This window comes from Ornithodoros turicata, chromosome 3 (genome assembly GCF_037126465.1).
Source record: "Ornithodoros turicata isolate Travis chromosome 3, ASM3712646v1, whole genome shotgun sequence".
Taxonomy (NCBI): Eukaryota; Metazoa; Arthropoda; class Arachnida; order Ixodida; family Argasidae; genus Ornithodoros; species Ornithodoros turicata.
Genome location: NC_088203.1, coordinates 32,148,749 through 32,165,862, shown reverse-complemented (window position 1 = coordinate 32,165,862; position 17,114 = coordinate 32,148,749). Strand labels below are relative to the sequence as shown.

Genomic DNA, 17,114 nt, shown 5'->3' with positions numbered 1-17,114 from the left:
AGCAGCATGTAGTTTCCTCCTTACCTCCGTGGGCACTCCCAACACCGGCCATTGCGGCCTCTGTACCCGGGATCAAGAACAAGAAAAAGGAAGCCCCAGTTTCTGTTTTGAGGCAGGGGACACTAGAAATGATGGATGCGGCATACGCAACTCATTCTGTTGTCTTCACCGATGGGTCTTCCACTCAAGAAGGTTCATCCTCCGCTTTCGTCGTACCAGAGGAGTCCCTGTCCTGCGGGTATAAGTTTTCGCACCGCACGTCATCCACCTGCGCGGAGTTCGACGCTATTTTCTTCATGAAAAAGCTATTGGAGTGTCACTTCCAACCTCGCTCCTGGGTGATCTATATCGATTCTAAAGCAGCCCTACAGTGTATTGCAAGTATAGGAGGTTCGAGCCTCCTTGGCATCAATCGCTACTCACATACTGCAACGTCACAAGCGACTACACGAACAGGGATACCGAATGGTTTTACAGTGGTTCCCGGGTCACATCGCTATATGTTGCAATGATGACGCATATTTAATAGCTGCAGAAGCCCACCGCCGCCGACATACGATTCCCATCATATTGCCAAAAGGGGATACTACAATCTTGCCTGTCGGCGCTTGCATCAGCAAAGGCCGCCCATCAATGGCGTCAAGACATCCCGGAAGGATCCCTCCTCCACTCAGTAGATCCCACACTGTCCTTCATAGCTCCGTCTACCCTTCGTCGAACCATTACGTCTATCGTCCGTCGACTTCGTTTTGAACGTCGCATTCACCCCATACTTTCGCGCCAAGCTGGGTTATACTAACAAAATGACATGCCCTTGCTGTAATACTTCAAATACTGTCCAGCACATTCTCATCGACTGTCAGAAGTTCTTCACTGAGTCCTCCAGCGTCAACTTGAAACCACTGGGACACCCTTACTTGCCCTTCCTCAACTGCTTGGGCCTTCGCATCCTGCGCATCAGCTTCAAGCTCTTCAAGCCCTCATCTCCTTCTTAGCAGCAACTCCTGCGTGAACTCTGAACATTCATCATCATTTACCATCTTCTCCCCCTGAAGCAATGGCATAGGGTGCTGCTTCAGCGGCGAAACATCCCACTACATCATCATTACTTATTTGTTTGTTGCTGTTGCAATGCACGTCACTAACAAACACTGCTGCCACTCGTGTACTTTTTAATGTCCATTTAGGTTCGAGGTAAGTGTAGAATGCAACGTGCAACATATGTTAAGCAACGTATGTCAACATAATTTGTGTGTTAGCAGCATGGAACACAAATGTACAACTTTCGTCACTGGGACTGTGTTTCTCGTGATATAAAAAGGCAACATTTTCGACTCAGTCATTGTGAAGCATGCAACACTGTTTTACGCGTCATTCCACACAGCGCAACGCCTTGATTTCCAGTCCTGACGTTCTGACCCCCAGATCCCAACCAGCGCCCCCTTTCATCCCCTACCGCCAACACCAATTCGTGCAGGGGTCCCGAAAATTCTAGACAGCCTAAATGAAGGCGGTCACCGCGGATGAGAACCAGATATCTTGACATTGTATGCGCCGCGGCGTGGGGTGCAGCTTTCCATTCTACAGCTCATGACACACATGAGACTGAGAGTTCACATGAGCCCTGGAACCCGTGAATACTTTGAGGTCATGTCATCGTAAGTTATACCGCCATCAATCCGCCTTGACTATGCTAGCAATTTGATCGATTCAGGAAAAAGGTTTACGACATTTTATTTGCATGCGGCACCTGAGATAACACTTTTTCCGCCTCAACTCTATGAGAATTTTGCGCCCCTTCACAAATTCAGGGGTTCTTCAGTAACTCCTGTAACCCCCTTGCGGCGCCCCTGCACACGTATATGCTCTGCAGGGCATGAGCAGGCAACGCGAAAGCCAGTACCGACATCTGCACCACTGATCCAACAACACATCACGTTATCATCGTGAGGGATCAAGACGCAAATCCTCCGGAAGCCACACTGAACCACACTTCACTCGTCGTCACTTCTTTCGACGTGGAAAGAAACTGCAGCATCGTACAGTTGAGGGCAAAGTTTCAAACCGTAGAAGACAGGTTCAGCTTTCATGCCTGACATGGACACTTTCTGGGGAACCCATTGTTTCCGCAAAATACAAGCAAAAAAGCATGCCGATGCATTCTACCATCAAGCCAACACGGCAAAAAGAAGTGCCCCAGGAAAAAAAAGAAGAAAAACCTGACGCTCTTACGCTTCCATTCCATTTGTACACTATCGAAGGATATCTCATAGAAACACATAAGAGTGGACACTTCTTTCTGAAGGTCAGGGTCAACGGATGTTCGAACAAAACTAGGTCCAATGCATTGCTTCAAAGGAGGGCAAGGAGTGTGCAGGTCAAGCCAACTTCAAGAGAGGGTGGGTGTCCCGCAATTCTGGGACCAAGGCTGCCTTTGCCGCAGGAATCAGTGTGTCTTGAAAACTTTGTGTTTTCTATTTTCTTGTTATATATTTGCATTTCACATATTGAAAATATACGGACAACTAGAGCAAGCCATCCAGATCCCGTGGCGTAGCCGCTATGATGATCTGTTGATCCACGCCGAGACTGAGAGGTGACGCGGGTCCGAATCCCTGCACCGGATGAGCTGTCTAGGGTATTCCCTGGGCTTTCCGGCACACTTTCTAGACTAATATCAACACAGTGATCCCCGAAGTCGGCCCAGGACGCATACTAACCCTCCCCCCTTCCTGCTGTGCTCTCTATACGTCAACGTCTGTAAGCCGCTTGTAGTCACAGTTGTTTCGCGTACCTAACACGGAATTTAAAAAAAAGTACAAACCAACACTCGGTTCTCATTTCATACGCACTTCTGGCATATAGGCTCTCGTATAGGCAATTCTTATCTCGGCGATTGCTTGCCGCGTCGAAGGAACGTCATTTTACGGGAGACGAAATAAACAAACGAAACAAACAAAAACTATACAAGGAATGAAATACTTCTCAGAAAGCATGTGTTGTACTTTGCGGATATTTACCAGAGACATCTGCTTCAAGTAAGGTTCCCGCCCAGGTCAGCCGTCTCATAGGCACTATAAAGCGCTCTCCGATTTTGTTGGTGTTTTGTTGGTCTTTCAGACGTATGTCGGCACAGTCCCCTTAGAAGTCTGCCCAGGACGCAGATTCCCCCAGGGCGTCAGTCGTGACGTTGCCCACCTCTGTGAGACCGACAACGGCAAGCCCTTTCACCACCACCACCACCGCCCGTGTTTGTTTGTTAGCGTCCATTCGTACCATACCCGACTATATAAGACTGACAAGAGACGTTTATTTGAAATTATCTCCAGTGAGAAGGACGTACGACATGGCATCCGAAACGGTAGTGTTGAGGTCCTGTTGGAACGGCCCGTAGAGTACGCGTGTGACTGAGACACCGATGTTCCTCTTCAGTTCATCTTCCAAGCTCTTCCTGCGTTGGTCATTCAGGTCTGGTTCCCTCGAAAAGGAGAAGCTCATGTTCAAGGGAAGGACCCTCCAAGATTTGAGAACCGGCAGGGTACCTGAAAGATAACACATTTAAATTTTAAGCAGGTGAAACGGCTGATCTGCACGAGGCCAGGATGCGCATGCGCCAATTGAGACATTGGAGAGTTATCAGAATAGTGCGCGTGGTAATAGCGAACCCCGTAGACAGGCGCCATATGCAGGCAGCGTCTTCTCCGTTCGTGCGACGCATGGAATAGGGTTTTCGCGACGCAGAACAGGCAGCTTGTGTCCCTCGCGTAGCGGCTAATCAACGGCTTAAATATAAAAATAAAACCAGATGTAAAAAAATGCTCCCAATTTATAAGCGTGTCGCTCAGTTAGTAGTAAAAGTAAAGATGTTGTGCAACAAAAAACAAAATTGTGAAAATCGCGGAACGATCTTGTGAAACATAGTTGTGTTGTTGTGAATTATATTCTGTTACTTGCAGACGAGACGTTCACGCGGGTCCTCGGCGGCCGCGACCATCGCAAACCATGTTTGATGCCGCTCGCTGTTTTCAAGAAATAGGGTGCGCATCCATAACCAAAGCTGGTTCTACGTTCTGGGGGCTTAATCGCTTCATCGTCGTTACGGTCGTTACAAGCTAACGAGTGGCGGGAAATTAAAAAAGTCAGGCGGGAAATTTAAAAAGGTGGCCACGTGTTAAAACACGTGCACGGCGCTCTTCGCGCGATACGTGAAGGCCGTGGTATACGTCACGCGCAATGTGTCACGTGACCACCTTTTTGAATTTCCCGCCACTCGTTAGCTTGTAACGACCGTAACGACGATGAAGCGATTAAGCCCCCAGGGGGCTTAATCGCTTCATCGTCGTTACGGTCGTTTCCCGCCGTCTTGTGCAGTGGCAACGAAATAGTTTCTCGGAGCCCCAAAGCGCTTCCACCCGCCGCACAAACGGAATGCTGGTACTTAGAAAAACGGCATTCAGAAATCAGGATCAGCATGCACAACTCTCAGAAGGCATTAAATGTTAATAATGTTTCACATACTCACCTAATTACTCACCTTACGTGAATGTCATGATAATTAAATAACGATGCCTCAAGGAAGTAGTGTGCAACTCGTTACCTACTCAAAGTATGGCTGATAAAAAAAAATTGTTAATTAACTCGCTCATGCTTTAAATTTCTGCAAATGCCAGCAGGTGGCTTGAAGCCAAGATGACTGTTCTGTTTGTAGAGTGCAGCTAAGCCATAATGGGCATTTTTATATATTCCATTATTTTTATTTGTGCGTACTGGAGTCCGCGGGAGTGTACCAAGTAAAGGTTAAAGCAGAAAATAAGAAATAACAATAAATGGACTGTCGCTATCGCCCTTTATGGGCTTTAAATTTGATATTTGGAATCACAGAAAACAAAATAAAAATAAATGGACTGTTTCTATCGCCCTCTACGGGTGCCAAATTTTACGTTTGAAATGAGGAGGCTTTGAGTTCCCCAGCTCCTATCGCTACCCCTCTGTCCCCATTCTCCTTGACGTACTTACTTCGAAAGAACTGTATCTCGACGACACCTCTCGGTTGCAGGAAATTGGCCTCAAAGTTAAGGCTCCTGTTAATGCCAGCCAAGTTCTCTCCTCTGGCAGTCCCGTCGTACGCTGCTTTCAGAGCTGTGAACTCCACCGTACAACTCCAGGTGACGGTCGTTCCTTCCTGAAGCCGACTGCAATCGCCAACCTTCCTCAAGGCACGCGCTTGCTTTAGACCCGTCAGTCTTCCGTTGTGGAACTCGGCCTTGAGATCTCTGTTTGTGTACCAAGTCTTCAATACTTTGACGTTAAAGCTTTCGAGCGGGTAGGCAGCAGGTCGTTTCCCTAAATTGATCGGCAACACTACATCCAAGAAGGCGTCCGTGTAGTCATTGAGAAATGATTCCTTGTAGAGTTCGGTCCCTGTAGAATGTCATTTTATCAGTCAAAAGATGCGTGTGTCGGCGTCAGAGGAAGTGAAAAGCGACTGCCAACATGCTTCTTGCGCACTCTGCGTCTGCTGCACTCTTTCCATCGCTAAAAATCGGTGGATATCAAACCACAGCCATCAGTGAATGAACTAACCTTGTGCTCCACACAGTTGAATTTTATATACCTCTTAGCAGGAAATATGGAATAACTGGGGCATATTTCCTTTTGTGCATCCATATTACATCCCCGCAAAAATTTTAACGTTGGTTGTTAAATGGGTGTAAGAGCACCAGAAGTCCTTTTGCACCGCAATCTGCTCGGACGATGGTGTAGAAATTGTGTAAGAAAGCAAGATGTTCTTTGTATGCTTTGGCATTCCACACGCTCATATACAGCCCATGAAACACATGTCGGGCTATTAGACGTCTCATACCTGTTCAGATGTGCAGGGTATTTAGATGTTTATAAGAAGGCTAATAAACATATTTATGTTGACGTCGATTGTGAGGCTTAATACAGATCTAAAATCCCTCACAACCACGCCTCGAATATGCTGGCGTGGTTATTGGAGGACACGTGAGTTTTTTGAGGTGCAGTAATTGGTGCGGTAATTCGGGGGATGTTTTTCGACATTTTTTGGAAAATGTCAATGGCACCGTTATGTTACACGTAAGGTTTGTCTGCGCGGTGTGGCGTGGAAAATGGCGTGGAAAATGGCGAAAACCACAAAACCTACGTGTGAGGTATGCATTAATCTGAAACGGGAAGATTGGTTGAGAAAAGGCATGTTGCTATAACACTGTCCCCTCCCGGGTGTTCGAAGACATCTTCCACTTCACAGACGTGTCCGGATTCATAAAGCATTCCTTGGTCTACAGTTGTACGCCATAAAAAAAGAGTGAAAGAAGAATCCTGCTACTTTAGGAGGTCGGAAGCCGTATCTGAGTTTGATGCTAGCTGAAGCGTTCCACATTGCGCAACACAGGACAGCAGCCGGCGCTCAGTTCAGTCAAACCGATTTTATCCGCAAGTGGCGCCCGTGTCAAATTTTCGCCGCGCCCTCTGGTTAGTGCACAGAGCATCTACTATTAGGACCGGAGCATTTCTGAACTCCCCTTTCGAAAGGTGTACTTTTATCAAAAACTATTATTATTATTGGACTGTTTTTAGAAGGGTGTACTGTTCTCTGAGGATGTCGTTATACAACTGATAGGACAAAGGACACCACCGAATCCACCAAATGTTGCTCGAAATGATGGGGGCTTCGTCTCGGTGGCGACAGGCAACCTTGAACCCAGGGAGCGGACACGACAGAGGGAGAGATGAACCCGATCTGAATCCGAGCATCGGCTGTCTGGGATTTTCCTCGGGTTTCCTCACACGCTTTATCTCGCTACAGCACCTGTGAAGTCGCAGGGCGCGCAGGAATGGAAGGAAGCACACTGCCCCCTTCCTGAAGCCTTGGGAAGCCTTCCAGAGCAAGGAAAGCGCTCGCTACAAACGCACTACATACCGCCATAATGACACATCAAGAAAAGCAACAGACCTGGGCGGTACTCGGTTACACAGCGATTGATTTTCTCTAAGTTCAAATCCCGTCTTTTGCTTAACATCGTTATCGTTATTTGTGGTTGTCCACTAGTGTGGCCGCCCCACTGTGTGTACCGTGGGCACCATCATCATCATCATCACTGCCACCGACCAATCATCTTCTTCATCGTGCCATCGTCCATCCACAAAAGCGATGGGCGCGAGAGGGTTCATCGGCCAGCGTCGACGCATCAACATCTGTGAACTCTCTTACCAACCCCCTTACCATTTACCAACCTAAAGTCTTTATAAACATATATCTTGCCTTTGGGAACTCGCCTGCTGTTCCATACCTTATTCATCAACATCTGACCTGGTCAAATGGAGACGTCACCTGGACCGCTACTTTTTCATCACCGGCCGTCACCGACGACTAGCAGGGCCAAGCCGTCTTCCCATTTTGTGCCTGACAGTACTTTGTATCATGGACGCTTGTTTACTCTCCAAGCTTCAATTCGCGGGTACCTGCGTCCACGGGTAGCGTATTGCCTGGCTCCACTTGTCGCCGAATCGAGCTCTATAATCCACCACCGGCATTATAAATCATTGGAATCGACACGGTTTCAAATTCACGCGCCAAGAAATATGTACGCGTGACCGTCAAGGTAAGGAAATGTAGGCGCTGATTCCTTCTCTCCTGTTGCCAACATCTTTGCGTCGTACTGCAGCAACGCCAGTTAGATACAGAAGGCACACTTTATGCCTCGAGTCACTGCTTCGCACGCAGTAAGGGTGCCAATCGCAGCAGACGATTGAAAAACAAAGGCTTCCTTTTGTTACCAGTGGCTCTCTGTGCGCCTGATGGCAGTTCATCTCCATAGCTGCGACCGACGAAAGCACGGTCGTGATTGGTGGACTTTCAATTGATACTCCACGTCGTTTTAGGTGGTCAGACGTTGTTTGTAAGTGCCGTTGGCTTGCAGATAATACACGAGAAAGAGGTGCGGGGAGGCTGACACGTCACGGAAATGTCATGGGACCGGATGATGAGACTCTTCGGTTGTTCCTCCCCATCGTAGCGGGTTCCCCCAATTGACCACAAATTGACCAATTGTCACAACAATATACGGATATGTGCGGAAATATATGCAAGTCCATTTCGAGCGACAGAGCTCGAAGAAGAGTTTGTTTCGAGTCCAATGCTCCTGCCAAACATATTTATTTCACAGCGTGAGGGAGCGACCGTTCCCAGAAATAGAGTCTGCAACACGCGAAGGCACAGGCGTCGGTAATTGGGGTAGATTTACACGCAATGGTATGTCACCCTATGTGTGGTGACATGCTGCAGGGGGAAGGTTAATTTTGACCACGTGGGGCTCTTTTAGGGTTCTTTTTGGGGCGCAACGGAAATCTCCTACACACGGTGCTGGAAGCTATGTTTACCTCTCCCAGATTGCTAGCGTCCTCGACCGGGATCGAACCCGCGACGTTGAGCTCAGCGAGCTAAGATTTTATCTTGCGTCGAACAGTCGAAGTTGAGGTGCTGAGAACGTCTATACAACTAAGGAAGCAGTCGCCATAAACACATTTTATTTTTCGTGTGGCCACGATGAGGCTTTTATAGTATAGAGTTTTTTGTCCACCCTCTAACCTGTATTTATGCCACATGATCGTAGAGTACTACGTTACAGAACAGTCATGATCCGCATTCAAGCGCAAAAGTAGAGTCGAACTCACCGCTGACAGAACCTACGATGACAAGCAGGAGAACAGCAAGCATGCTCACGTAGGCAGGCTCCACCTAAAAAATAAGACCGTATAGAAGTCCTTAAGTCAATCAAACAATGAGTGAAACGTGGCTTTTCTTGTGCTCTCCATTGTGCAGTGTTCCTCCATTAACGCGCGGGTATTGGTTCACAACAGCTCACCCAAAAATAATCAGTGCAAAAAATAGACATTGCGGAACGAAACATGATGTTACCTGGACAGCAATACAAAAGGTCTTCGGTTGCGTCGATCGTGATTTATGATCGATAAGAAAAAAATTATAATGAAAAAGGAAAAAAAAAGCAAAACGCAATTTACGCCTTCCCTCTACTTTCCCTCTCATGATGTGCGGCAATGCGGAACGGCCTGTCATTGGTCTTCTCTCCTCAGACGATCTCCCGCGATGACTGAAAAAATCGCTTGAGGAGACCAATCACAGACCGCCCTGCATTGTTGCGCTCCTTCAGAAGGAGAAATGAGGTAAAGCGTAAACCACGAACGAACTCAACATATATCTCCCGTTCCTTATGTATCGCTGTCGAGGTAAGAGCTTGCTTCATTTTGCGATGAGAAATTTTCGCGCTTTCGTGAGTGTCTATGTGTTTGACAGAAGTTTTGATACCAGAATGCGTGCTAACCGACAGTGCGTACTTTGCAGATTATATTGTGACAAATGACACATCATATCGGTTTGCCAACTCTGATGGCACTTGCCTGCAGCCTCTTCAACTTCATCTTATCTCACAACAAACCCGAGATTTTGCCTACCCAAAGCGTCAGTGGCCCAAGCGACACGACGTATCCGTCTATAACGAGGAAGATACCATGCTAACATTGCCTTGAAGTTGAGATATGTTCTCCCCACTCGCCGTTAAAATATCAAGAAGAAAACATTGAGATAAGACAGGAAACACTCCGGTGGGAAACGACCGCACTCAGCGACAGTTCCACGTCAGCCCTCATTAGAGCAACTCGATGCTGTACTATTATAAAACACCGCTTGTGCCTTCATTGTTTTTAAACCCGACAATGACGAATGCAAGTCAAAGTCAGAGATGAGGAACTTACTCGACAAAATAAGGAACTCAAGTCACGCTATTGTGTAGTTAGCAGTTCTGTAAAAGAACTTCCTGAATGAACTGAAGTTCCTAAGCTACGTTTGCTAAAGCCAAGTGACGACTCACTTTCAGGTTGCGTGCTGCATAGTACGCACTTTGTAGTTATTGATATTTGTATAATTAGCTACAATCTTGATGACAAAATGGGTGGTGCAAAACGATTTAAAATACGTTTAATGTATCAGAAATATTCCTGTCATCGTTACGATGAAAGAAACCGTATAGCTTGATTTGCTTCTTCATAGGTAGGCGTTCAATGATTTTTTCATGTCTCAATAATAATACTTCGATGGAGCACGAATGAGGCATCGGAATTTTAAGTTCGATGAGTTGTCACCATCTGCGCATTCACGGAACCTCACCATGTGTGGCATCTAATCTACACAGCGACATCCGATATTAGAACTACACTGGTCGAGGAACCCACCTGAATATCCAAATACATGGCCAGAACAGAACAGAAAACAGAACTTGCAGTGTTAACCGCGCGAGCCGGAGGTGCGTGCACGTGCAAGTGGTGCGCACATGACTGTCGTCTCATAGGGGATGGTGTGGGAGGACCCAACGTGCGTGATTTGCACACCACAGTTGAACGAAAGGAAGTTGAAACTTACCCCAAGTTACTGTGACAATATTGAGTAAAACAGGACCGATTACCACAAGAAGTTACTTGGACTAAAAAGGAACGAGCTAAGTTGAACGTTTCAATAGGTTAACAACGTGCCAACAGTCATCAACACAATGTGGTTTAAATCAACCCCAGGAGAGTAGTCCAGCTACGAAAACCAGATTGAAGACTCAGCGTAAAGAAGTATTATAGGGCACTATAACCATTGCACAAAGGCTCACAAAAATAATTTCTGAGGATCCCAAGGGCTCCATTCACTGGTATTCACACAATGTCATGCCGAGATAGGGAGGTGCCCTGTGTTTCAATGCCGGGAGAAGCTGTCCCTCATGAGCTCGTCCTGGATTTTACATATACACCTACACAGAAATATGTAAAGCGACCTAGATAGTATCAATTCGCAGATACTCCGTTGAAAGCCACTGTTGTAGGGAGGAAAGGGTGTACCGGTTCTCGTCAATTGAAGCCGTGTATGCAATAAGGGGATAAGTTGACTTATCTCCTTTTTACTATTCTTGTTGCTATAACATCTACGTACCAGTATGTACCTGCCAAAGAACATTTAGGGCCGCATCGCAATTTATTAACCCGTTACAGGAGGGCAATAAACAGGAAATGCGTGTGTGTCAATGGGACGGGCAGTCAGGCCAGGCCCCTTTTCTACATACACATACAAATAGCGTAGATTAAATTTTGCTATTTCTCCTTACTATTATTTTTTCAACATTAACGAATTGCTACGACGCGGAAATGAACTTGTGCTTCCACTCGGCAAAACACGTTCTTCCTACCTCACGTGACCGTGTCAGCAGTGCTACTGGGCATTGTAATCGGAAAGACGCGTGCACTATGCTAATAATTCGTATTATGCTGGTCATCTTAGGACATGGTTTAAAAGAGTATGCTCGTTTAGCACCACGATCAGCCAGATCATGGCTGCTCCACTACACATGGGTCACTGCACTCTACTTTGCATCACCATTACTCTGCCACCAAGTCACCAGTATGACTCGTGAGAATTTTTTCTGCACCAAAACTCTGTGCAGCATGCGGTGTTACATTGGAAAAAGGGATAAGTTATGTTCATGAATTTTGTTCAGTTTCTGCTAAATCACCCCCCCCCCCCCAAAACGATGCCAACAGGACATGCATGTAGAGTGGACACATACATATATGTCACACATTTTGCCTTTGCGTTATTCGAGGAAACCCAGCTGCAATTATTTTACCAAATATTCATTTGTAGTTTTCTCAGTTTAGTATCTCACGACTTATTCCTTTATTGCACCCACGGGTTCAATTGTAACCACGACTGAGCCTTTTGTCCCCACCGTTATGCAGGCTATATCTGTCTGCTATCCTTAGATGACGGCGATTTCTTGCAAGGGGTCTCACTCAACTAAACGCCTACCCACTCAACGCACTCAACTAAACTCATTCACAGCGCCTTCACAAAATGTGTTTGCAGACAACCGTGATAAAAAAAAGAAAAAAACGCTAAAGCTATGCTCGTGTGACCATAGCCTCCTATATACTGATCATGCCTGCCCGCTGAGCGCGAAACGGCCGTTCACCGCACTACGTGGGGGCGCCAGTTTCTCAGGATATACGGGCTCCTTCATAAAGCAGAGCTGCGACAACTTCGCCGGTAACTCAGACGTGATACGTTGCCGTTGATCGCACTCTCCCAGTTCCCTCCCTCGCCAACCTCGTCAACTCTACGCTTTGCGCATCGCTTCTAGCGCGGAAGGGAAGCCGCGCTAGGGTGGTTTACAGGCCTTTCCGGGCCGCCACAGTTGTGCTGTGCTTTCAAGCGTATTTGCAGTTCCCTGCAGTTTTGACATAAATGTTTCGAGGTGTTGGACTGCCACTCAGCTGTAGCATGTCAAAGCCATGAAATAATTTAATTTCGCTCCTGTGTATGATAATAAAGCATCGTATCACTCATCAGAAATTGCAGCTTACTGCACATTCGGGTGTGGGGAATTCTCTACGGCTTTCCACCAAGGCGGCTGAAGCTATGTGAAGTCTGAAACAGACCGCCAACGCAGCTGCGTTCTGGCTTTTTTCTTTTCTTTTTTTTCTCGTCTTTTGAATTGTTTATATTGTTTCATGAAACTTTTCATCATTCGACAGATCCCACTGTAGTTAGCCTCACCCTACCCAATCTCACCGCCGTTCCGTCAAGCTCCATTTTAATTCTTGTTGTTGTCGTCGGATACTTTAGTTCTGTTGGAAGGAACGTTGGTTGAACTGCGGCTGTTTTCTTGTTGTACGCGCTTAAGTTGAAACCCCTAATCATTGTATTGCAAATCATATCCTAGAGATCGTACTGTAGTTATCCCCATCCCACCCCATCTCCCACATCCTTAAGTCCACCATATCAATTTCATGTTTACTTCACATGTTGTCGTAGCATACTTTACTTCAAAACAAAAGTTTGTTTTGTGCTAGCCGTGTCCCCGTTATGTCTGCTTTGTCACGAGTGGTCGCTGGCCATCCCAAACGTTTTCGGGTGTCTCTAGGACTGGGAGAAGCACACAAATGTAATCAGAATAGCCCGGGATGTTACAGACATTGCACGTGTGGCAGGCAATGCCATGTATCAGAAACCCGTATCTAATGAGAGTACCTTTAGACATTCTTGCGCGATTACCTAAAAACAACGGTTTTTAGGCGCGAGACACACGTGGCGCACATTTCAACGCGGAGTAGCAGACGACAAAGCGCTTACGCATTATATCACATAACAGCAAGCACCGTTCTCCAGGGAGCACACCCATCGGTATGACCATCACGATCCTGAGAAACTGGCGCCACCAAAGTGAACGGTCCCTCCGCGTGTGTTTCGCGCTCAGCGGGCAGGCATGATCAGTATATAGGAGGCTATGGTGTGACGGATCCAGAAGTTGCCCGTGCGAGCTTGTGTCTGGCAGAAACAGAGAGTCAAGTCGAAAAAGAAAAAAGTCACGAAGAAGAGAAGGAGGGAGCGTATTCTACGAAATGCGACGCGTGATTTCTGCATGGCAAGGCCACAGGAATACTGCTGCATATGGATCAGGGTGACTAAAGGAGGGATGTCGAAATTACTTGCCGTCAGCCATGCGAATTAGGCAACAAGGTGCAATTCTCACGTATCGTTGGTACCATGTGTTCATCTTTACGGTCGCCCATTACCTTCTACCGAATACCTTCTCACGATCAAGGCACCGAATGATGTCGGACCTACTATCGGTAGCGTTTGTTCCTTGCAAAACGGGAATCCACTTGTTGCGGGGATGGGTTGTGCGTGTGGGTGGGTGTGTGGAAGGGGTCTCGGGGCGAACTGTCGGTGAGCACATAACAAGAGCTTTGCAGTTACTGCAAATAGAAGTGTCGTTCGCGGATGGTATGCTTCGGCGAGGATATAACAAACCCGCAATTTCGAGTTCTATGTAATGGTGCACACTCGAGTCACGACTGCAGGTTCTCGGAAAACGTCAGAAAAACTCGTAATATAATATAAACTTTAACGTGTTTGCTGAAGAAAACAATCGAGCAATCCTGATATGAATCCCACAGGTCACTGAAACATCCACAGGTCGTCGTACACGATAGCTGCACGAAGTAAGGATATAATACCACCATACGAGCGCCGTGAATAACGTATTACTTACAATGTCTGTAGCAGATGAAAAATAAATATCGCTATAGACGAAAAAGCCAGACATGGGCGAGAGCCGAACCACGAACCTCTCGACTGTGGCAGTAGCGTTACCCATCGGTCCTGGTGGGGAGCCCATGGACATCACGATGTCCAAGCCTATACCCTTAAATAGTTCGCAACCATATCGGTCGCGACACTTTCAAGGAAGTGTTGGCACAGTTCATCCTCACGACCTTTGACACCAGAATGTGGAGAACGTCGCCGTCTGAGAAGCACGGTGCTTGGAAATCTCGTAAGGAGTGACAGATGGGCGTACAGATCAGGGTTGAAAAAAAAATCCTGACATTTTTAAAAAGATCCTCTTTTAAACGGATATTTATGGTTATTTTTGGAGAATATAGACAAGCCTAGAAATATGACACAGAGTAACAACAAATATGTTTCGCTGTTCTTGATTTCGGGTGACCTCTCATAGTTTCGGTCTATGGAACTGGCAGTTCCAGTAACCTTGAATGAGTTTCCATTGTTTTCCAAAAGGTGGAGTCGCATGCACGCTACAATGACGCTATGAATGGTGTAGACGCTACACGCCTGGATTAGCTGTCGTACTTCAGTTGCAATGCCTCCAAGAAGAGGAAGAAGAAAGCCTCTCCCTGAGTGGGCAGAGGCAGAAGAAAACGGGAAAACAGTAATATCCGTAAAGTTAAAAAAGTCAAATTGAAAACTTACAAAGTTAAAAAAAGAAGTTAATGTTGCGCGTACCTGGGCTTTTTTTTAAACAGCCAACACTACACTACAATCAAATAAAGCGAGAGTTTTCCGTGCGACGTTGAATTAAGATTGTCTTACACATCGCACCTGGACAAAATCTCTAAAAAGATCCGGAGTAAATTGTGTGGATCAAGTAAAAACAAAAAAATCCACCGGATAAGATCCATGTGGATTAAATCGAAACAACCCTGGTACATTCTACGATGCTGAAGGGGCAGTTAGGGTTGCGTTGATGACTCCCAAAATATGATTAAGTATCACAGATCTTATCCGATAACGATTGTCTTACGCACAAGCAGAATTACGTAAATGCAAGCAGCTACTGAGTATATAGTACTCAAGTTACGAAAGGATTCCTTAAATAGTTGTTCAAGAGAATGTCACATTCACACGAACTCCAAGATGTTTGTCGGAAAAATGATTAGAGCGGTAAGCACATTGGACCATAAAATTAGAGGTTCCGCATAAGCATCACGTCCTGTGTGAAAAGTCGAGGTATAAAGTAGGTTTTTGGGGCGTAGTTCCGTAGACGGGCTTATGTCTTTTTCTAATTAGCCGGAGTGTTCAAAAGCGAAATAATGTACTGAAGTGAGAGAAGACCATATAGCGAATAGAAAGAATTACAAGAATTTGTGTTCTAGAAGTTTTTTATATGCATCTGGACAACCCCATCTGATGCACTCCTAGCGCTGGAGAAACACGGGAGTGCCAAGCTTAACGGAATCGAAACTTACCATCTTGCGAAAGGTAGGGTCGTTGAAATGGGCTAAATCACCTCACTTTAGTTAGAATGAAAAACATAGCCGGAGCTCTTTGGCTGCACGTATAGCAATGTTTGTAACTCAAACGTCGCCATGCCAGTACTGGACAGCTGTTTCGGCCTTGTTGGGCCTCATCAACAGTACGCAGGCAGGCAACGTTGCCTGCCTGCGTACTGTTGATGAGGCCCAACAAGGCCGAAACAGCTGTCCAGTACTGGCATGGCGACGTTTGAGTTACAAACCTCACTTTAGTTAGGTTAGGTCAAGTTAGGTTCTACAGATTGGGGGGGAGGGTCTGGAGGGGGGCGACCCCCCCCCCCCCCCTCCCCAGGCACGCATTAGGCGGTGCGGGCGTCGAGACTGTGCCTCGGGTTAGGTCAGAAGGTCCTCAGCCAAGATCGCGGATTGCCTCGAAGCAACGAGCGATAAAATTCAATTTTTGTATGTTTGGTACGTTATACGACGTTGATTTTCGTTTGATTTCATCCGTAATTTTCTCATCTTTCTGGTAGAATCATCTGTTATTTGATATCTACTTCCGTTTGTTTAAAAAAGCCATAAGCCCGGCTACGGAACTACATCAGTTTTTTGTACCCTGAGGATGATGAAGTGTACAGATTACACGTTTCATTCTAAAAAAAAAACATAAAGAAAGAAGGAATTCTAGGGAAAAAATTGGCTGAAATTAATCGCAAGCTGCATTAATTCAGACCAGGTACAATGATACCTTCCACAATTGGTAGTGTACGAGGAATGTTTGGGGAACGGAAACCACTTCATTCATCGACGTATCTTGTACGACTCACGGTTATGCTCTGTGCGTAGTCAGAAATATGCACATACACATTCACTTACCTGTAAATCTTAAAAGGGATGGCTCAGAGAAGAGGCCACAATGCTGCTATTTTTCCAACTTGCCTACACAGCTCAAAACGTCTCACCACCCGGAGTGTAAGTGATTGCCATCCGCCCCCCTTCTCGTGCTTCCGTAGTTATGACGTCATCATCAAATGCGACACACCAGGTTGGCATTGTGCCCATTTCGCGGTCCCGACCGGTTCTTGGTCGTGTCAGAGGTCATACTACACGCTCCCAACGTTTCATGTTGTCATATTTACGACGATTACAGCAGATGAGTGCCACCTGAGATTGTGTACGTAACGACATAGCTTGTCAAGATCTCTGAGGATATTAAACGAATTTTCCAGGAATATACGCTGCTACAATGTATGGAGCAGAGCTGTGCCGGTAGTCACCTTAAAACCGAAACGAATACAAGGGGGGGGGGGGGGTAGTTTGATGCCAGAAGCAAGTACAAGGCAAATAGTTCTGTAACCGAAGCGAATAACTTACCCGAACACATATACAACACATGTGCTGACATAAAAAGCGGCATATGCACCTAGATCATCGCACGAAGTAGCACTCACTTTGTTATTGTACCCACTCCTCTGACGTTTTAA

General features: G+C 46.3%; 1 protein-coding gene across 1 annotated transcript; it reads right to left on the bottom strand.

The window, feature by feature from the left end:
• Positions 1-3,290: 3,290 nt before the first annotated feature.
• Positions 3,291-16,649, bottom strand: LOC135388387 (uncharacterized). The gene is made up of 4 exons (XM_064617941.1): positions 16,507-16,649; positions 8,698-8,761; positions 5,017-5,421; positions 3,291-3,542 (listed from the first exon to the last, which is right to left on the bottom strand). The coding sequence occupies exons 2-4, from the start codon at positions 8,738-8,740 to the stop codon at positions 3,310-3,312; spliced, it is 681 nt and encodes a 226-aa protein (XP_064474011.1). The 5' UTR covers positions 8,741-8,761; positions 16,507-16,649; the 3' UTR covers positions 3,291-3,309.
• Positions 16,650-17,114: the final 465 nt, after the last annotated feature.

What these genes read in the sequence shown, in the direction of transcription:
- LOC135388387 (XM_064617941.1), bottom strand. Translation starts at nt 8,740, where the DNA reads ATGCTTGCTGTTCTCCTGCTTGTCATCGTAGGTTCTGTCAGCG. An exon ending in CATCGTAGGTTCTGTCAGCG is followed by an intron (nt 5,422 to 8,697) that starts GTGAGTTCGACT and finishes GACATTCTACAG; the next exon opens with GGACCGAACTCTACAAGGAA. An exon ending in CGAGATACAGTTCTTTCGAA is followed by an intron (nt 3,543 to 5,016) that starts GTAAGTACGTCA and finishes GTTATCTTTCAG; the next exon opens with GTACCCTGCCGGTTCTCAAA.